This window comes from Amblyomma americanum, chromosome 11 (genome assembly GCF_052857255.1).
Source record: "Amblyomma americanum isolate KBUSLIRL-KWMA chromosome 11, ASM5285725v1, whole genome shotgun sequence".
NCBI lineage: Eukaryota > Metazoa > Arthropoda > Arachnida > Ixodida > Ixodidae > Amblyomma > Amblyomma americanum.
This window is the reverse complement of record NC_135507.1, coordinates 114,304,614-114,322,050: the sequence shown is the minus strand read 5'-3', so window position 1 is coordinate 114,322,050 and position 17,437 is coordinate 114,304,614. Positions and strand designations below refer to the sequence as shown.

Here is a 17,437-nt window from a genome sequence, read left to right as displayed (position 1 = left end):
AATGGTCTGTCGGGATTTGGGTAAAATTTAGAGCAGCGGAGGGCATGTTTGCCGCTTCCGCCCCCTCATTTAGGCGCTCCTGCCAATGCTCAAAAAGCTACAAGTTTGAGATTGCATAATATTATTGGAAACAAAACAATGCAGCAAGTTCTCACGTATTCTTTTTTGCCTCCTTCTAGAGATTTGTTTCAGGAGTGTTCAGAAAAATTGGAGATGGGTTTTTTCCTCATTTTTGAAACACTACTATATTCAAAATGTCAGATTTATGGCATTAATTCTGGAACTTCCCTTGATTATATAACAACGAAATTCGCTACAATCTTTTAGCATCTCGATGCTTATCTATTGTGAAAATTTGCAGGAAATGTGCTTTATATTTACGAAGAAAAAAATTCATGAAAATAGGCTTATTTTAGACATGTCGTTTTCGAAATTTTTTGCAGTAAGCGACAATTTCCTAAAAATGGCGGAATTAAGCTGTTATATTCCTTCTCACCTGTACATTTAGCACAAAAACATATTCATCGCGGTTTTCATAACTAGATTCATATGTCATTGCAAATTTGCGAAATTGAGCTGTGCTTGAAAATGTTATTTATTTATTTATTTATTGGATACCTGCATCGCCCGTAGGGCATTACACAGGGGGGCTACAAAAGTAAACTGTCACTTTACATATTATTTCAATGCATGGAAAAAGAATTGCTCATCGAAATATACAGTGCTTGATGGCAAACTGTTCCATTCTCGCACATTTCTAACAAAAAAAGAGTAACGCAAGACGTCACCCCTACAAGAAAATTCCCAGACCTTCAAATTGTGGTCCAGCCGCTTCGATATATAATTTGGTGCCTGGATATATTTTTCGTGCTGATTCCTGTTTTAAGTAATAAATGTTATTGAAAAATTTTAATCTAGCATTTCTTTTACGATCCTTTAGCTCTTGCCATTGAAGTTCATATTTGTTTTCTGTCATGCTAAGTTTCAGGCTGTAATTTCCAAGAACAAAACTGACTGCCCTGTTCTGGATTTTTTCTAATTTGTCTATAAGCTCATCTGTGTGTGGATCCCAACAAACACATGCATACACAAGTATTGGTCGAACATGACTGAAATAGAGCTGGGCTTTTAAGTTACCTAGAAGATGACTGCAATTCCTCAAGAAACCCAAAACTGATGCCGCCCTATTTCCAATATAGTTAACGTGCCTGCTCCACCGTACATCAGATGTAAAAAAAGACCCCCAGATATTTAAATTCCTTACTTGTGCCCAAGGTAATGTCACCAATTCCATGGCTATACGGATGGCAAGTGCGTTTTATTGTAAAGGTGATGTGAACAGTTTTATTTACCATACCAACGTGCACACCAACCTGCTATGGTATCTAAATCATCTTGCAAGTCTTGGGAATCAGAATTTCCACTAATTACTCTATAAACAACACAATCATCAGCAAACATTCTATATGAAGACCTTGTACTAATTGAAATATTAATATATAACAAAAACAACCGTGGACACAACACAGAACACTGGGGAACTCCCGAAGTCACTGGTGTATATTGGGGAAAAACACCGTTCAGAACAACAGCCTGTCTCCGTAATGAAAAATATTCGGCAATCCATTTAATATTATAGTCAAGCTTATAAGCTTCTAGCTTAGTGAGGAGGCTATGTGCAACTACATCAAACTGGTCTGTAGTTCTGAACGGAGTTTCTCATACCACTCTTATAAATAGGAACAACTCGCGCTAACTTCCAATCACATGGCAAGACAATTTCATTGAGGGACTTTTGGAACAACCGCGTAAAGTAAAAGCATAACGTATCCGTGCAATTTCTTGCAATTGCTGCGGGAATGTCATCAGGACCACACGTCTTGGCCTGGTTCACATCTTTCAACAATTTACAGACTCCACTAACACAAAAAGTGACTTACTGCATACGGTCAATCTCTGCAGACAAAGAAAGACCTCACGTGAACTAGACGGCATAAATACAGATGGAAAATAACGACTAAAACATTTAACGTTCTCCGCGTTGTGAGAAATGATTTCCACACCATTTTTTAAAACTGGTACAAAGTATCTTTATGTGCCATTATGTTTCACATACCTCCAAAATTGTTTGGTGTTCGTGACAAGCCTTTCGCATAGATACAAAAAATACAAGTCTTTTTGCAATGCAGGATTTTCGTCTGAATTCAATTTTTATTCCTTTCAGCAAGGCCAAACACTCCGACGACTTAGATTCCTTGTACCACTGATACAATCGGCGCTGCCTTCGAATTAATGCACGCAACTCAGCATTAAACCATGGTTTGTCCTGAGCTCTTCTAGAATTCTTGACGGTACACAAGCTTCGCGTAGATCAAACAGTTTTTGTTTTAAAATATTCCATAGTTGTTCTATATTTAGGTTATCCACAAGGGCATCGAATCAAATGCTGTCTCTACATAAACGTCCTTTACAATTTTGTTCTCCTGAAATATTAGCATTTTCATGAAACAAAATGCACTGTTGGCCTGCTGGATAACCTGTGCCCAATATATAAAATAAGCAAGAATATTAAAATTTCAAATATTTGGGCAGTTTGATCACTCGTGGAGTCACCCAGCTGCGTTGCTGCAAGGCTTGAAAAGAACGGGACGTCAGGATCTGGCGCATTTTTGAAGGGACAGCCGCTTCACTAAAGTCAATGCAGAATTTTTGATGGAAGTGTGCAACAAGATTCCCGTCGTTTTTAACACGCACTGAATTTTTTATGGAAGTACGCATCACAAGATCCGAGTTGTTTTTAACACGTATTGAGTGCGTACTTTGTGGCAGCTGTTGGTCATTTAACAAACCTACATACTATATAAAATTTTACGCTAGATGACGCTAGGCGCGACATCTCATTTTGTCCCTTGTCCCATTTTACCCCGCCCTACCCTATACAATCTCTGGTACCACCTTGTTTTGGCAGAACAGCAAATTTGCAGAGATCCACGCAGTAGTGATAGTTTTCTCTTCCAAAGGGCCAGCCGCCGCATTGCACTCAGTGCAGCCGAAAGAGAAAGTGGGACCCAGCATGCCGCCGCCGAGAGCTGTCTTTCACCCTGAAAGTGGCACTGGCCATCGAGGCACCTTTCGCTGCAGCCACATTACCTTCATTTGCGTAGTTTTTCTTGTTGAAACATAAAAAAAAGACTCACAGTGCACCCACCCTTGTCATCAATAATTACAGATAAAAGTTTTTCCAACCGCTGATATGCTCTGACTTGTCATTAGATGGCGCCACTGCATAAACGTGCTCTTGAGGGACACTATGGCATGCAAAAAGTGTCGCGTTTGCACCGTTCACAGCGCACGCAACGCAGCGAGCAACGTGTACACACGCTCACTAGACAGCTAAAACATCTCTGCATGGAAGGCAGTTCTCAAACGACATCAGCGTACCGTCCAGGGCAGCAGACGGCACAGACAAAGTTCTGGCGTCCGCGGGCGCCCTCTGTTCACAATGCAAACCATGGAAGAAAAAAAGCTCCATGGTACAAACACTGCCCACAAACACGCTGCCTGATGACTCAGTGCCCTCACATTTCAGACAGCAAATATTGGCACAGCTGTCTGGCTTAGTGCCCGTTGCACTCACACGCTGCGCGGCATGAGTGCGAAGCCTTCGCATGAGACCAGCGCAGCTGCTCTTGAGTTGGCTGCCGTGCGTGACCTCCAGGGAAGGGGACAGATCATAAGCCTAGGCACGTTTTATTGCCGCAGCACAACATCCAAAGACCCACATTAAATAGCGACTATAAGAATACAGTTCTCATCTCGCACTTGCAGTGGTGGGGACAGAAACACCAGTACATAATAACAGCAGCTACCTATGTACACAACTCATTCACTTTAAAGCCGCCTAATTTCATAGCCAGCATCAAAAGAGCCAAAAGAACGCATCACAATGTCAAATGCTCGTGTATGGCACTTGCGGATGCAGCAAAATCTACAGAACACAAATCATTAGTAGAATGCACGTGCAGGTGTATACCAACAAAGATGTACAGGAATACTGCTAGCAAAGCCTAAAACTTCACGTCACCAGTGAGCATTTCGTCCGGTATCTGCTCTAGCCAAAAGGACGGCAGGCATTCGGGCGGTAGAGGGCGCGGGGTGGAGCGAAAGGAAACTGCGCGGCAGTCAGGGTCATAGCATTTTTGGTAGAAGCTGCCCACATTCACGTCAACCACGTACATGATGCCGTTGCTGTGGTGCTCGCGGCCGATATTTTCGCAGTAGCGGTAACCAAGCACATCATACACCAGAGTGTCGGATTCGAAAAAGTGTGACACCTGGCGGATGGTACCACGTGGAGCGATGATGCTTCGTATGAACGCGTCAATTTCTGGATACGGCGAGCTCAACGACCTGACACTGTCTTGCTTGGTTGATGTCGCAAACACAGTTTTCCCGCCGCCGATCTGTTTCACTTTGGCATAGTCGTTGCCGTTGGAAAGCTGGAGAAGGCCACGTCTAAAGCCGGCCTCTGGAGGCCACGTGATGAGGCTGTCCAGGAAGATGTCTTTATCATCCCGCGGTTTTCCCAGAGAACGAACATAGCGATCGTTCTCGGACAGTACGAGGGGTGTGTCCTTGTTTAACTTGGTGCACTGGAACAAGCGGAAGTTCCGGTTCCGAGTGTAGACACCCTCGTCGCAGAATAGCACCTCGCTGCTACTCTTGTTTCGCACTAGCGGGGTGGTCCGCGCAGCCCGGGAGGCGGCCAACGCGGAGGACTTCTTGAGCGACGCCGAATTTTTCATTTTCTCGCACAGCAGGTGGACGAAGGCGCCCGCTTCGCGGTTGTCCCGAAACATGCGCGTCCTCTGGAAAATCAGGTGGCAGCTGAACTTCTTGGCGGTGCTCGAGTCAAGCCAGAGGACGTCGTCCGCACTGCAGGGATCCCCGAAAATCTCTTCCCACTCGCGGCACGCAACGGTTACCAGTTCCTCGACCATGGCAACTCCATCTCTGCCCGGGTTGTGCTTCCTCTCGAACTCAAGGTCGAAGTAGAGCTTGCACGGGGCGTCCTCAGCAATCACCTCATACATACAGCGATCTGAAGGCTTCCGCATTTGCAGAACCTTGTACAGGTGGACAGGGTGAGTGACCAAGTACGCGCGCTTCCCGGGGACGTCGCTCTTTGGGAGCTCGTACGAGAAGACCCGCACATCATCGTCCAAAGTGCGAGCGAAGGTCAGTGCTTCCGCTTGGACCCGGAACACCTTCCAGGCGACTGTTGGTCCAAGTAGGCTGCTGCGGAAGTTGATCTTGACGGGCTCGTTACACAGCCCATTCGCTGCCTGCTCGACACGTTCTATCAGAGGACTACGTTTGTGGCTCTTGCCATAGAAGGAACGCCTCAGCTTGGTCTTTGGCGTTGAGGGCACTTCGAGGGCGTTCTCGTCAGCACACATTCCTCAAATGGCGTCCAGCCGCACGCGGTCGGCACTCCGCGGGTATCCTCTTCAACACACGTAGCAGAAGAGACCGTGCAAAAATTCACAATACCAGTAGTGTGAAAGACCCAAAGAAAATTCACGTCTTAAGTCCATGCACTAATATAGCTGCTCCAACAAAAATGCCATGCCTGCACAGAACCACAAAGAACTACAGCTTACCCAGTTCAACAAATGATACAAAGGATGCACTGTGTGAGGGATGCTAGCTCGCCATAACGGGATTCCTTCTTCAATCATGCACAGCCGTTTTTAATCTGTACTTGCTCATCTACCTGTCCCGCTTGAATACGTCTGTGCACTCTCAATCTTCCTGTTCTTTCGATAAAACAGTGCCATCTTCCTCAACACAGTGTTTCCCTGCTTCAGTCCCAGCTGTCTTCTGGTCCGATGTCTCCCTCTCACCCAAATATTGGAAGGCTTGATGCACTGAAAATTCCCGGCCGCTATCGTGTGCGGCAAAGCCCAGTATCAGAGAACAGTCATTACTGCCAGTCTGCGAAGAAAAGTGAGCAACAGGGAACTTGTGGTCTACACAACAGGCTGGATCAGGAACCTGTGCTGCTTGCTCCAAAGCCGTGGTACAGGCACTGCTGTTCTTACTCTCTTTATGACAAGAGCCAGGCTGGCACTCATCATCACTGAGTTTGTCTCCATCTGCAGTGCAATCCTGACTGTCCAAATCTTCCTTCAGCCGCATAAAAGAGAGTCGTTCAAACGGTTCCTGCCCTTTACTGGGGACAACTGAGCACTGCTCAGGGACATCAATTTCACTGACTGGTGCAGCTTTGCGCCAGATGACGAAAAGATTTCTGTTCATAGAATGCCTGGGAGATGCCAACACCTGCGAGTAATGCTGCAACGAAAAGGAAGAAGGGTGACAAAGTTGTGTGAAGAGCAAGGAGGCGACAGCAACACAAACACAGAAAAAGGTTTCCAAAATCTTGCTTCAGGACTCTGCTCAAAGAAGTACAGTCTGCCTCAATCTCCTTGAGCAGTGTGCACCAGACAATAAAAAATAAAGTTTGAAAACCATCCATGGTTTCAGAGCACAGTGCTCAGACCACCTTCTTGCAGGTCTGTCTCTAAAAACTAGAAGCTACAACGATTTGTCGATATATTAATGCAGGGAAGTGCACTGGTCAAGCACATCACACAAGGGTGATGCAGACTGTACATGGCACCAACACTGAACCAAAATACATTCTTGCTGCTTGGCAGCCATTATCCAACCCTTGAGCAAGTGTCCCCAACCTATTCTGCAATTCATTTTCATTGGTATCATAGGCGCATGGGTCTCTCCATAAGGAGAGGGGGAGAGACAGATATGGAACAAAATATGTGTGCCCCGTCCCATACGTATTAAGTGCCATCCCCTATTGCCCCTCCACCCTTCCCCTCCCTCTGTGTTCACGCTTATGACTGGTATGTTGCTGAAATATTTCACTGAGACAGTCACAATCACACACACTAGTGAATATAAGTGTAATTAACCTCAGCACTGTGCTCGGCCTACTTCGAAGCTCCAGCTCTTCACCAAAGCTTGCATACTATTCTCAGCTGTATGGCAGAACCCAATAAAATCTCATGAGCTTTTCGAAGCTTAACCTCCAAACTGGTACAAGTCTACTTCCAGACTTGTACGTTTCCAGAGCAACCATTTTAGATCAATACTTGCCATACTTTTGGAGTGATCTTTACAGCATATTTATTAAACAAGCACAGCCCACGTTCGCAATTGGTTGCCCAACCTAGCCTTTGCTGTTGCAGTACCTCTACATCTATTTCTTTTGATGTGTCAACCACTTTCACTTGTCTCACAAGGATTCCAAATACATGTGGGGCCACAAACTGCCAACCTATGTTAAAAAAGGCACTGATGAAAAGCATCACATCAGCAGCTGTAAATGCTAACGCACATTTGCAGTGAATAAATATTCCGTACTGAGCAGTCCAGACCTTATGTGTAGTTGCAGAGCTTCTCCACAACAAGTGCCCTGAAGAAAACTCCACTTTAGATGGCGGAATCACACTTGGTTAACAAAGTGTGCAATTTGGTACTTGGATGCACTTCACAAAACCAGTTTAGTCAACTAGGAGTGTGCAAACATTCTAAATTTTAAATATGAATTGGATGTTGTTGTCAGTTTGCATTTGGACGGGAGAAACAAATATTGAAAACCGGCTGAATATTTCGTAGCCACTGAATTTCATTTCATTTCATTTCATTTTATTACCTTAAAGACCCCTCGCGGGGTATTACATAAGGGGTGGGATTAGCAGAAAAGGCACAAAACAATGCCACCAGTGATCATGAACAAAAAATGTTGTTTAGATTGCTTGCAAATGATGAAGGACAGGTGATGTCGACGATATGCTGGGGAAGGCCGTTCCAATCTTTAGCTGCACGTGGGAAGAAGGAGGCTGAAAAAGTAACAGTTCGGGCACGTGGGCGAAAAACTTGAAGCGTGTGGCTAGTGCGATGAGAAATGTATGATGCTGGCGTGATGTAAGGGGCACGGTTAAGTGATGAGTAAAAGAACTTGTGGTACAGTGATAGCGTGGCTATGCGACGACGAACGGAAAGAGGCGATAGTGCTGATTTGGTTTTTAAGGCTGAAACACTGACGTCATAGGAGTAAGAAGAATGAATGAACCTTGTAGCGCGGTTTTGAACGGCTTCTAGATCGTTTACGAGGTTAATATGATGCGGGTCCCGTATGGCGGATGCATATTCAAGTTTAGGTCTAATGAGTGACTTGTAGGCGAGCAATTTCACGTGATGTGAGGTGAGGCGAAGGTGACGTTTAAGAAATCCCAGAGTTTTGTTAGCTGATGATATCACGTTAGTAACATGTGCATTCCATGTTAGGTCATTAGATAATGTGACGCCTAAGTATTTGAAAGATGATACAGATTCTACGGACTCGTTAGCGATTTTGTATTGGAAGGCATGAGTCTTTTTGCGACGGGTGATGGAAAGAAGCTTGCATTTGCTAGGGTTGAGGGTCATAAGCCAATCTGCGCACCACTGTTCAATTTGGTTAAGGTCCTGCTGGAGGGCTTCATGATCAGTTATGTTTGTTACTTGGCGGTAAATTACGCAGTCGTCAGCGAACATTCGAATTTGGCAGGATACGTATTGAGAGAGATCATTAATATATATTAAAAACAATAGGGGTGCAAGAACAGAGCCTTGTGGGACGCCGGATGTTACAGGGAGAGGGTTGGAAGACTGGTTATTTACAATGACTGACTGAAAGCGATTTCTTAAGAAGGCCTTGATCCAGTTTAGCACGTTAGGATGAATGTTTAGAATAGAAAGTTTTTGGATTAAACGTTGATGTGGAACTTTATCAAATGCTTTAGCGTAATCCAGAAAGATGGCGTCAACTTGAAGGTTAGCGTCCAGGTTAGTATGTAAGTCGTTGAGGAACATGGCTAGTTGTGTTTCGCATGAATACCCCTTGCGGAAACCGTGCTAGGATGGATGGAAGAAATTGTTAGCGTCTAAGAAGTCCATTACCTGAGAGTATATGACATGTTCCATGATCTTGCAGGGGACGCTAGTTAAAGAAATAGGATGGTAGTTCAGAGGGGAATTTTTGTCACATGATTTGTAGAGTGGAACGACCTTCCCAACTTTCCAGTTTTCCGGAATGAGACCTGTAGAGAGTGATTGCGAAAACAATAATTCAAGATACACTGCACTGATACATTTTGTGTTTTTTAGTAGTTTAGTGTTTATCTCGTCAATGCCGGCTGACGAGGAAAGTTTCATTTTCTCGATTAAAGACGAGATGCCAGTTGAAGAAAAAGTTATTGCGTCCATCGGTGAGGTGGCATTAGTAGGAGGTATTCTTGGAAGCGGGTTGCGCTCCTGGGTGAAAATTGACGAGAACGCCGTATTGAAGATGTTAGCGCATTCTGTGTCGGAGGCTTGAATACCGGATGCATGAGTGAGAGTGACTGAGTGTGATGGTGCGGGATTGATAACGCGCCAAAATTTTTTGGGGTTATCACATAGCATGCGCGGTAGGTCGCTGTTAAAAAATGAGTGTTTAGCGTTGGTGACGGAAGTCAAGTATTCTTTTTCGGCTGAAAAGTATTTCTCCCACGCTTCGGAATTGCTTTTAAATTTGGCAGCGCGAAAAAGCCGCTTCTTTTTATTCTCCAGTCTTTTTAGTGTCTTAGAAAACCAGGGTTTAGAGCGATTTTCACGAAAAGTTATTCTAGGGATAAATTTTTGTGTTAGTTCATGAAGTTTATTTTTAAATATTAGCCAATTCTCGTTAACAGATCTCTGGTTATAACCGGCTTCGAAGAGTGGGAAAAAAATGCTCAGTTCATGATTAATGGCTTTGTAGTTACCCTTGTCATACAGGGTGATTGTTTTCTTTTGTGTTTCATGGCGCTCGGTGCGGAAGGAAAAATCGGCTTGAATGACTTTATGGTCGCTAATGGGCTCTAAGTATGTAATGGATGACAAACTGTCAGGATGAGAGCTTAGTATTAAGTCTAAAATGTTGCTCGAATCGCCTGCGGTGCGTGTTGGGCTGGTTACTAGTTGGTAAAGATTAAAGTTCAAACAAACATCTAGAAAATCCCTTGATTCTGCACTGATTGGCTGTGAATGAGAACGGTTGAGCCAGTTTATTCCTGGATATTTAAAATCACCAAACAGAAGAATATGCGCGTTCGGATAAGATATCATGAGCTGGTTTAGCATATTGTTAAGTTCACGAGAAAAGTTTGGGCTAGGATGCGGAGGCCTATAACACACGCCGATTATGACTGAATGCGGTGAAGTACGGCACAAAAGCCACAGTATCTCTAAGATAGATGGGAGACGGATGGGTGAACAAGATAATTCTGGTCCAGCAGCCACCCCCTCGAGAATCTGTGCGGTCCTTCCGATAAACAGAAAAATTCGGCAAATCGGCAATAACTTCAGCATCAGTGATATCATTAGTAAGCCAGGTTTCAGTTAGTAACAGCATACTGCTGTTAGATGATATGACTAAGCTAGACACGCGTTCTCGTTTCGGCATAAGACTGCGAATATTAGTGTAGGTTACAGAGAACGAAAGATGATTGCTTGGTAAAGTGCGGGGACGGGTATTGACTACATTTGGGGGAGGTGACCGCTATGGTATCTCTTTAACCATCTGCAATGAGATATCGTACATGTAACGCTTAGCACCAATGTGCAATGTCTTGTAGCGAAGTGAAAACTTAGCTTTTTTGGCTTTGGCAAATGCTACAAGGTGGCTACGCGCGGTTTGGACGGAACGAGAGAAGTCTTCGCCGATGCTATAGGATGTGTTCTTTAGTTTCCGGGCATTTGAGAGAATATTGTCTTTAGTTTTGTAGGACGTGAATTTGGTTATTATTGGGCGGCAGCGGTCGTCAGAGTGGCGTCCAAGGCGATGTGCGCGTTCTATTTCTTTAGGGTCGATTGATATGTTAAGGCGATCCTGGCAGTGACGAATGATGATTTCTTCAGCCTCAGCATATGTTTCGGCCGCATTAGTGTCTTCAAGGCCATAAAATATTAGATTATTCCGCCGTGATCGATTTTCGGCGTCGTCTAGGCGTGTTTTTAGTGCAGAGACTAAGCTGGCTGTCTGGGCGGCGTTAGTTCGGACAGTATCAAGGTCTGTTTGTAAGGTTTTTAGGGTTTGGTAGTGGTTCTCGAGATCAGTCATTCTTTCGTTCAGATTGGAGATGGTTTGGTTTGTCGTTAGTAGTTGGTTTTTTAGTTCACCCACATCAGCGATGAGTTGAGATTGACTGGCTGAAATTTTTTGCAGCTCGGCAAGAATGGCGACAGAATCAGGACCGGGGTTAGTTTCAATATCACCGGATAACAACAACAGAAGAGAACGGGCAAAATCGGCAGCGATAGCACTCAGACACTGTGGGCTTGGTAGCTGCACTAAGAAGTAGTTACTAGTTTTCTTAGCGAACAGGCTGTATTGTTCACCAACCTGCATTGTCAGGAAGAGCGGATTAGTGGTCTTTGCCATGGCACAGCCACCAAGCCCACGAAGTGTCGTTGACGGATGCAGCGGTTTTATAGTTGAAGATGATGATGTCGACTGTGATGGGGCGATCCAGGAGGCAGCGACGGTTGGGCAGATCCGTGGCGGCGTGTCGACGGCAGCGGTGACGTTGACGCAGCCAGCCCCAAATCCGCCGCAGCCAACATAAATCGGTAGGGATGACGAACCCGACTGCGCAGTCGTCAGGCCAGGCAGAAATGCGACGATGATCGTGACAAGCACCTGCATTGTCAGGAAGAGCGGATTAGTGGTCTTTGCCATGGCACAGCCACCAAGCCCACGAAGTGTCGTTGACGGATGCAGCGGTTTTATAGTTGAAGATGATGATGTCGACTGTGATGGGGCGATCCAGGAGGCAGCGACGGTTGGGCAGATCCGTGGCGGCGTGTCGACGGCAGCGGTGACGTTGACGCAGCCAGCCCCAAATCCGCCACAGCCAAGATAAATCAGTAGGGATGACGAACCCGACTGCGCAGTCGTCAGGCCAGGCAGAAATGCGACGATGATCGTGACAAGCACCTGCATTGTCAGGAAGAGCGGATTAGTGGTCTTTGCCATGGCACAGCCACCAAGCCAACTTACACAAAACTGGCTGACGAAACCATAATACGACGGCAAATTATCTAAACATCAAGTTGAAATCCGCAGCTTGTGCCATCGGATGCTACCACAGTTCATCAAAAAAACATCGAATTCACTTCGAGCAACCACAAACTGAGAACACGTGGTTTTTTGTTTCATCCTTCCATAATCTGTTTCATATTTCATGTTCACACCCACCACACTTGTAGCACCTTCACAGCTTTTCGCCATAGCAAGAGCTGGATACAAAAGCCCACTTCGGGAACATTGCAGGGGGCTCCCAAAGGTCGGCTAAGTAAGTAAATGCATGAAAATCCCGCCCATTGCACGGTGCCCATGCACCTCTAACGTTTGCGTATTGGCAGACATGATGACAATCAGAGAATCCCTATCACTAGGCCGAACAATAGCCTGGCCACAGAGTTCTGTGTTCCGAGCTTCATCACCAGCTTGACAGCGGCTATTGGGCATGCGTCAACCAGCTAGCCAAATATGACTGCGCACCGCTTTTATACATTGAGTGACGCGTAGTTGGTCCTTTAATGCAACATGATTATGGCCCTTTTTGCACAAGTTGCAGTGCTGTGGAGTCAAGTTAGAGTTAGTGTATAGGCTCCCAGAGTTCCAAGTTTGTTTTTCCTGTGCCACTCATGCCTCTATTGTTCAGACCTGATCACATGGTTGAAAGCATACATGGATTGCAGGGAAGCCAACTCCTCCATATCCTTTAGCACAGACTGCTGCTGACCGTCCATTGGTACCCCTATTTTCTCATGATCTGCAGCATTTCATTTTGTTCAAGAGCATGTGTTCACTAAAAACGATGTTTATATATAAAAAGTGTTTGCTAATTGCTAAAAAAAAATGCTTGGGACTTGTGGCTTTTACAAGAAATCGCGTCACCCATCTGCCTGATGAGTATATTGTAACTCAGATAGGTCCTGGTGTTCTTGGTGCAGCCGAAACATTACTTGAAAGCTGTGTCATTGACTGCAACCGTATTCAGGGTCAAATAAAGCATGTTCGGTAGCCAAAAACAATAGGACTGAGCCTGCACTCACTCTAACCACTGCACCAAGGGCTGCGGCTTGAATGCAAGAGGTAGACCAACCGCTCCTAGCCAGGAAAAGAGGAAAGCAAACCGGTTTGGTTGGTTGCATCAACGTCATGAGCTGCTCTCTGTCGTGTTTACACCTGTGTTTAGAAAACTGGAAGACAGATTTGTAGTGTCACATCATGTGATCATTAATTCTTCTTTTCAGATGTGCATTTCCTTCACTCACATCTGTGTGGCTCTTCCGCTGTTCCAGACCCGCCTCCTCTCTCCTAGCTCCAGTCCTCCTCCGTAGTGCCATTGCAGTGACTCGGAAAGAGACAGTTATAGTGCTGCACAATTCCCAGTTCTTCCTCTGTCCCACTATCCCCGATTGCCGGAAATGTACGTAACAGGTGCACTGGAGCTGTACACTCGATGCGTGCTGTTCGCTGTTTGTGCTTCCCCACATTGTTAGCATGTGCGCTAGCATTAGATAGCTCGCTAGCGAAAAAGATGTTATCTGTCCTGGTGAAGCTCGAAGTAACAGGTGCAGCCACCGATTGTGCTTGTGCAAGACCCAGGTTGCTCTTCCCGAGCAACCTCTTGCTACCAATCATTAATTTAACTGCCACTTGGAAATGCGGGCAGGTTGCGATGACGTCACAAGGTTTGCACTGCGTCACAGCCCTATTAAACTAAGCTGAAATAGAAGCAAAAGAAAGTGACTAACATGGCAACCTGGGCTTGTTCGTCTGTCATGACAGAACTGTACAGTGCACTAAGGGACGAGGACTCAAGAAAGGAAGACACATGGCAAACCAACAAGCCCAAACTGCCAAATTAGCCAATTTCGTTTTTAATACATCGGGCTGCTTATTTATGTGTTCCTCGTAACCTTTCGTCAACTATGGCCTTTATTGAATGGGCAGTCTGCAAAGCCTGGTCACTTTTCTTCTGCCATCGCAACAAGGTTCTGCCGGATGGTCACGCACTGTTTGAAATATTCCTGCCTTCTGCCAAAAATGGAAACCAATATGCAGGATTCAGAGGTCTGAATGACTTCATTTTGCTCGTCTTCGCAGAAGACTTCTTGCTGTACAACTGAGCAGTGCCGGGGGCTCATCAAAGGCCAGAAGGCAGCTTCGAAAGTTTTCAGTGCTGCCTGGCAAAACCCCAGTGTACTTGTAGCAGCCTCAACTGTAGAAGCTTCACCAGGCCCTAATCGAGAAGCACCCAGTGACAGAAGGTCCTGTCCACATCCTTGAGCAAGTAAACTTGCCTCAGGACGTACAGTGCGTGCTCACTTTAGGACCAAAGTTCGCAGCAGAAGAGAGGACGGCAGACCTGGAGTTCGCCTCGTCGGTTTGACAAGTATCTTGGCGTGCCTCTGCTGAGGATTCTTTGCACTCTGTGTCGGACGGCATGGACGTGTTGCACCCATCTATGCCGAAGGTACCTGTTAAGCGTGTTGTGTCTTTTATGCAGCAACATGCGCTTGGTGTGTTAACTGCAGATAAGGAACATAACTTCTTTGTGTTGTCTCACGGGCAGTTCAATGTGATTTCTAGCACGTTTATCTCGTGCAAGAGCTTATCAACACAGAAAGTGAAATCAGAAGCCAATAAGTGTGTACAAGGCTTCAGCTAGAAACTTTCATGAAGGGTATATAAGCAGGTCATCGAGATTCCCTCAAGGTCTTTTTAGAGCACAGCTCTTGGAGGGCCATTCCTGCATTGAGTGTTGCCATCAGTCTCGGCATAACCGAGAGAATGAGTGAATCGGAGGATGAAAGAGAGCGAATGCAGAGGAGGATTAACAGCGAAGTGTGCGAGGAAGAAAGGAATAGTGTGAAGGCAGGTCACGCAGTGGCGACTCACGGCAAGAAAGAAGAAGATTCTTCTGGAGCATGCTCAGTGGCTCGCGCTCCAGCTAGCACGTCTCAACTCATGGCTTTGATCCTCCTCTCTCCACGACCTAGGCAAAGTGGTGGGCGTGAACTTAATCTGAGATGGTTCAAGCCTCTTCAGAAGGAGGAGGAAGACCCAGCTGGATGCAAGCGGAGGCACCTACTTCCTTTCTTGGCGCTGCCATCTGCTTCCAGAAATTTCATGCTCGGTTTTTGGTCAGCGTTGTACGGATCGTACTAACGTGTTGATGGCTTGATTAATGTGCTACCGCCTCTGGCGCGTTGCGATCACCTCTCCCCTCTTGCCCCCAGTCTGTCTAAATGAACTCCTCATCAAAATTATGTTGAAGGGCAGCTGTGCTGGCCATTGCTCGTGGCATTTTGACACGCTGTCTTAATTACCATGTGCGGAATTGTACCTTTTGCGACCGTTTACACCGAAAAAGTGATTTGTCATGTTTTGTGATAAGTGGTGTAGGATAAGAGTGCCGCGAATATTTGCATTGTTTGTTCCTTCTTCAAATCTGCAGCCACACCACTTTATCGCTTTGTTTGCTAGATTTATCTCGATTGATCGCAGACAGGCAGAGGTGATTCTACGTTGTTCCTGAATGTTCTAGTAACTTTGCACGCTTTATCTCGAAAGTTCGCTATCAGCTTTAAATTGAGCACAGCCGACAGTGGCGGGCATTCTGTTCGACGACCGCCGAGCACGCTTGTCGCTTAGCCGCCACCTAGTGATTCAGCCCATTGTGGGCACAAGTCAGCCCAATAAACAGTTTTCTTTTAGAAGACCTTTTGTCCGTCTTCATCGCTCCTTCGACTGCCGTCACCACTACGTGACATCTGGTGGAGGTGCTGGGTAGCCTTCCATGTTCCGGACGACCCCTTCAAGTCGTGATGCCAACCCTCAGCGCTTCGCACCCGAGGACGAGCCAGTAGCTCAGCGAGCCAGCCGACGTCTCCAGGGAGAGGAGCCTGAGTTCTCGACCATGCCAGACCGCACCAGACAGCGAAAAGACGCTGCTACGAATACCGCAACCTCGTTGAAGAAGTCGACACCGATCATTCTGCAGCAGCCACATTTGTCGCCAACTTTCAATGGATCCCTAGGCGAAAACCCCGAAGAATGGTTGGACCTATTCGAGCGCTTGGCCTCATTCAACAAGTGAGATGATGCGGCAAAAATTGGATGTGTTTTTCTCATTGGATGGCTCCGCACGCACGTGGTGCGAAAACCATGAGTCGTCCCTTATGACATGGGAGCTATTCAAGAGAGAACTATTGAACGTATTCACCAGTGTCATCAGGAAAGAAAGAGCCGAACGACTGCTCAAGTCCAGGATCCAGCTTCCGAATGAGCCTGCCCGTGGTTACGTCGAGGAGACGAAGCGGCTATTTCGCCGCGCCGACCCCGAGATGACCAAGGAAAAGAAACTTCAGTTTTTATTGTGTGGCGTAAAAGAACTATTCTTTGGCAGCCTCGTCTCCCAGCCGCCAAAAACAGTCGAGGAATTCATGCAAGAAGCCTGCACGATTGAGAAGACCCTCAACGTCCGAGCTCGGCAGTACAATCGCCCTTCCTCTGCCTGTGCAATCCGGTCCGACACGACGGCCGCCACCAGCGACAGCTTGCGGGAAGTTACCCGCGAAATCATCCGAGAGGAGCTACGCCGATTACTGCCATCCTCCCCACAGCCACAAGCAGCGACTCTGATGGATGTGGTACGGGAAGAAGTGCAACAGGCACTTGGCACCCTGACGGCCACAGAACCCCAGGCCATGTCCTACGCCGCTGCAGTAAGGACTCCTCAGCCCCAATGACAACCCCTGCATCCTGTCCGACATGAACTTGTTCCCAAACGCCACCTCCCTGCCACCGCCCGCCCAGCCTACAATCGACGCTCAAGCCCCAGGAAATGCGACGCCTGGAGGACTTCCGACAACCAGCCGTTGTGCCCCCATTGCGGTGAGGCCGGCCATATTTTTCGTCACTGCCCGGACCGACTTAATGGTCTTCGAGGATTTGCCGTTAACACCCTACAACCACGCTTCGGACAACGTCCGCAGGAAATCGACAAGTACCTGTGTCGAGAGGAGTACTTGCCGAACCGCTTTTCGCGCTCACCATCGCCATCAACCTCGCGCTTTACGTCGCCACGCCAAAGCTACGCAGCCGCGGTACGAGGAAGGTCTCCCAGCCCCCTGTAGGGGAAACTAAAGACAGCAACCTCTGGAGGTTAGGCTGCTCACGAGCGAAACGCCGAAGATCCTCCACCGACCACGCCCCATGAAAACGCTGCACCCGCGGCGCCGCATGAAGAACCTACACTCGCTGCACAAAATG

At 46.7% G+C, this 17,437-nt stretch overlaps 1 protein-coding gene across 4 annotated transcripts in view; it reads right to left on the bottom strand.

Annotated features, from left to right (window-relative positions):
• Positions 1-515: 515 nt before the first annotated feature.
• Positions 516-17,437, bottom strand: part of LOC144111110 (DNA-directed primase/polymerase protein-like) — a 67,217-nt gene continuing 50,295 nt past the window's right edge. Inside the window, exons 1-2 of one of the 4 annotated variants that reach the window (XM_077644248.1) lie at positions 11,492-12,060; positions 516-6,357 (exon numbers count right to left, since the gene is read on the bottom strand). In XM_077644248.1, coding sequence (XP_077500374.1) covers positions 4,068-5,459 — 1,392 coding nt within the window. In that variant the 5' untranslated portion in view covers positions 5,460-6,357; positions 11,492-12,060 and the 3' untranslated portion in view covers positions 516-4,067. Of the gene's footprint in view, positions 6,358-11,491; positions 12,086-17,437 lie in introns of those variants that run through there. The other 3 variants (XR_013309984.1, XM_077644249.1, XM_077644250.1) reach the window with 3 other exon arrangements.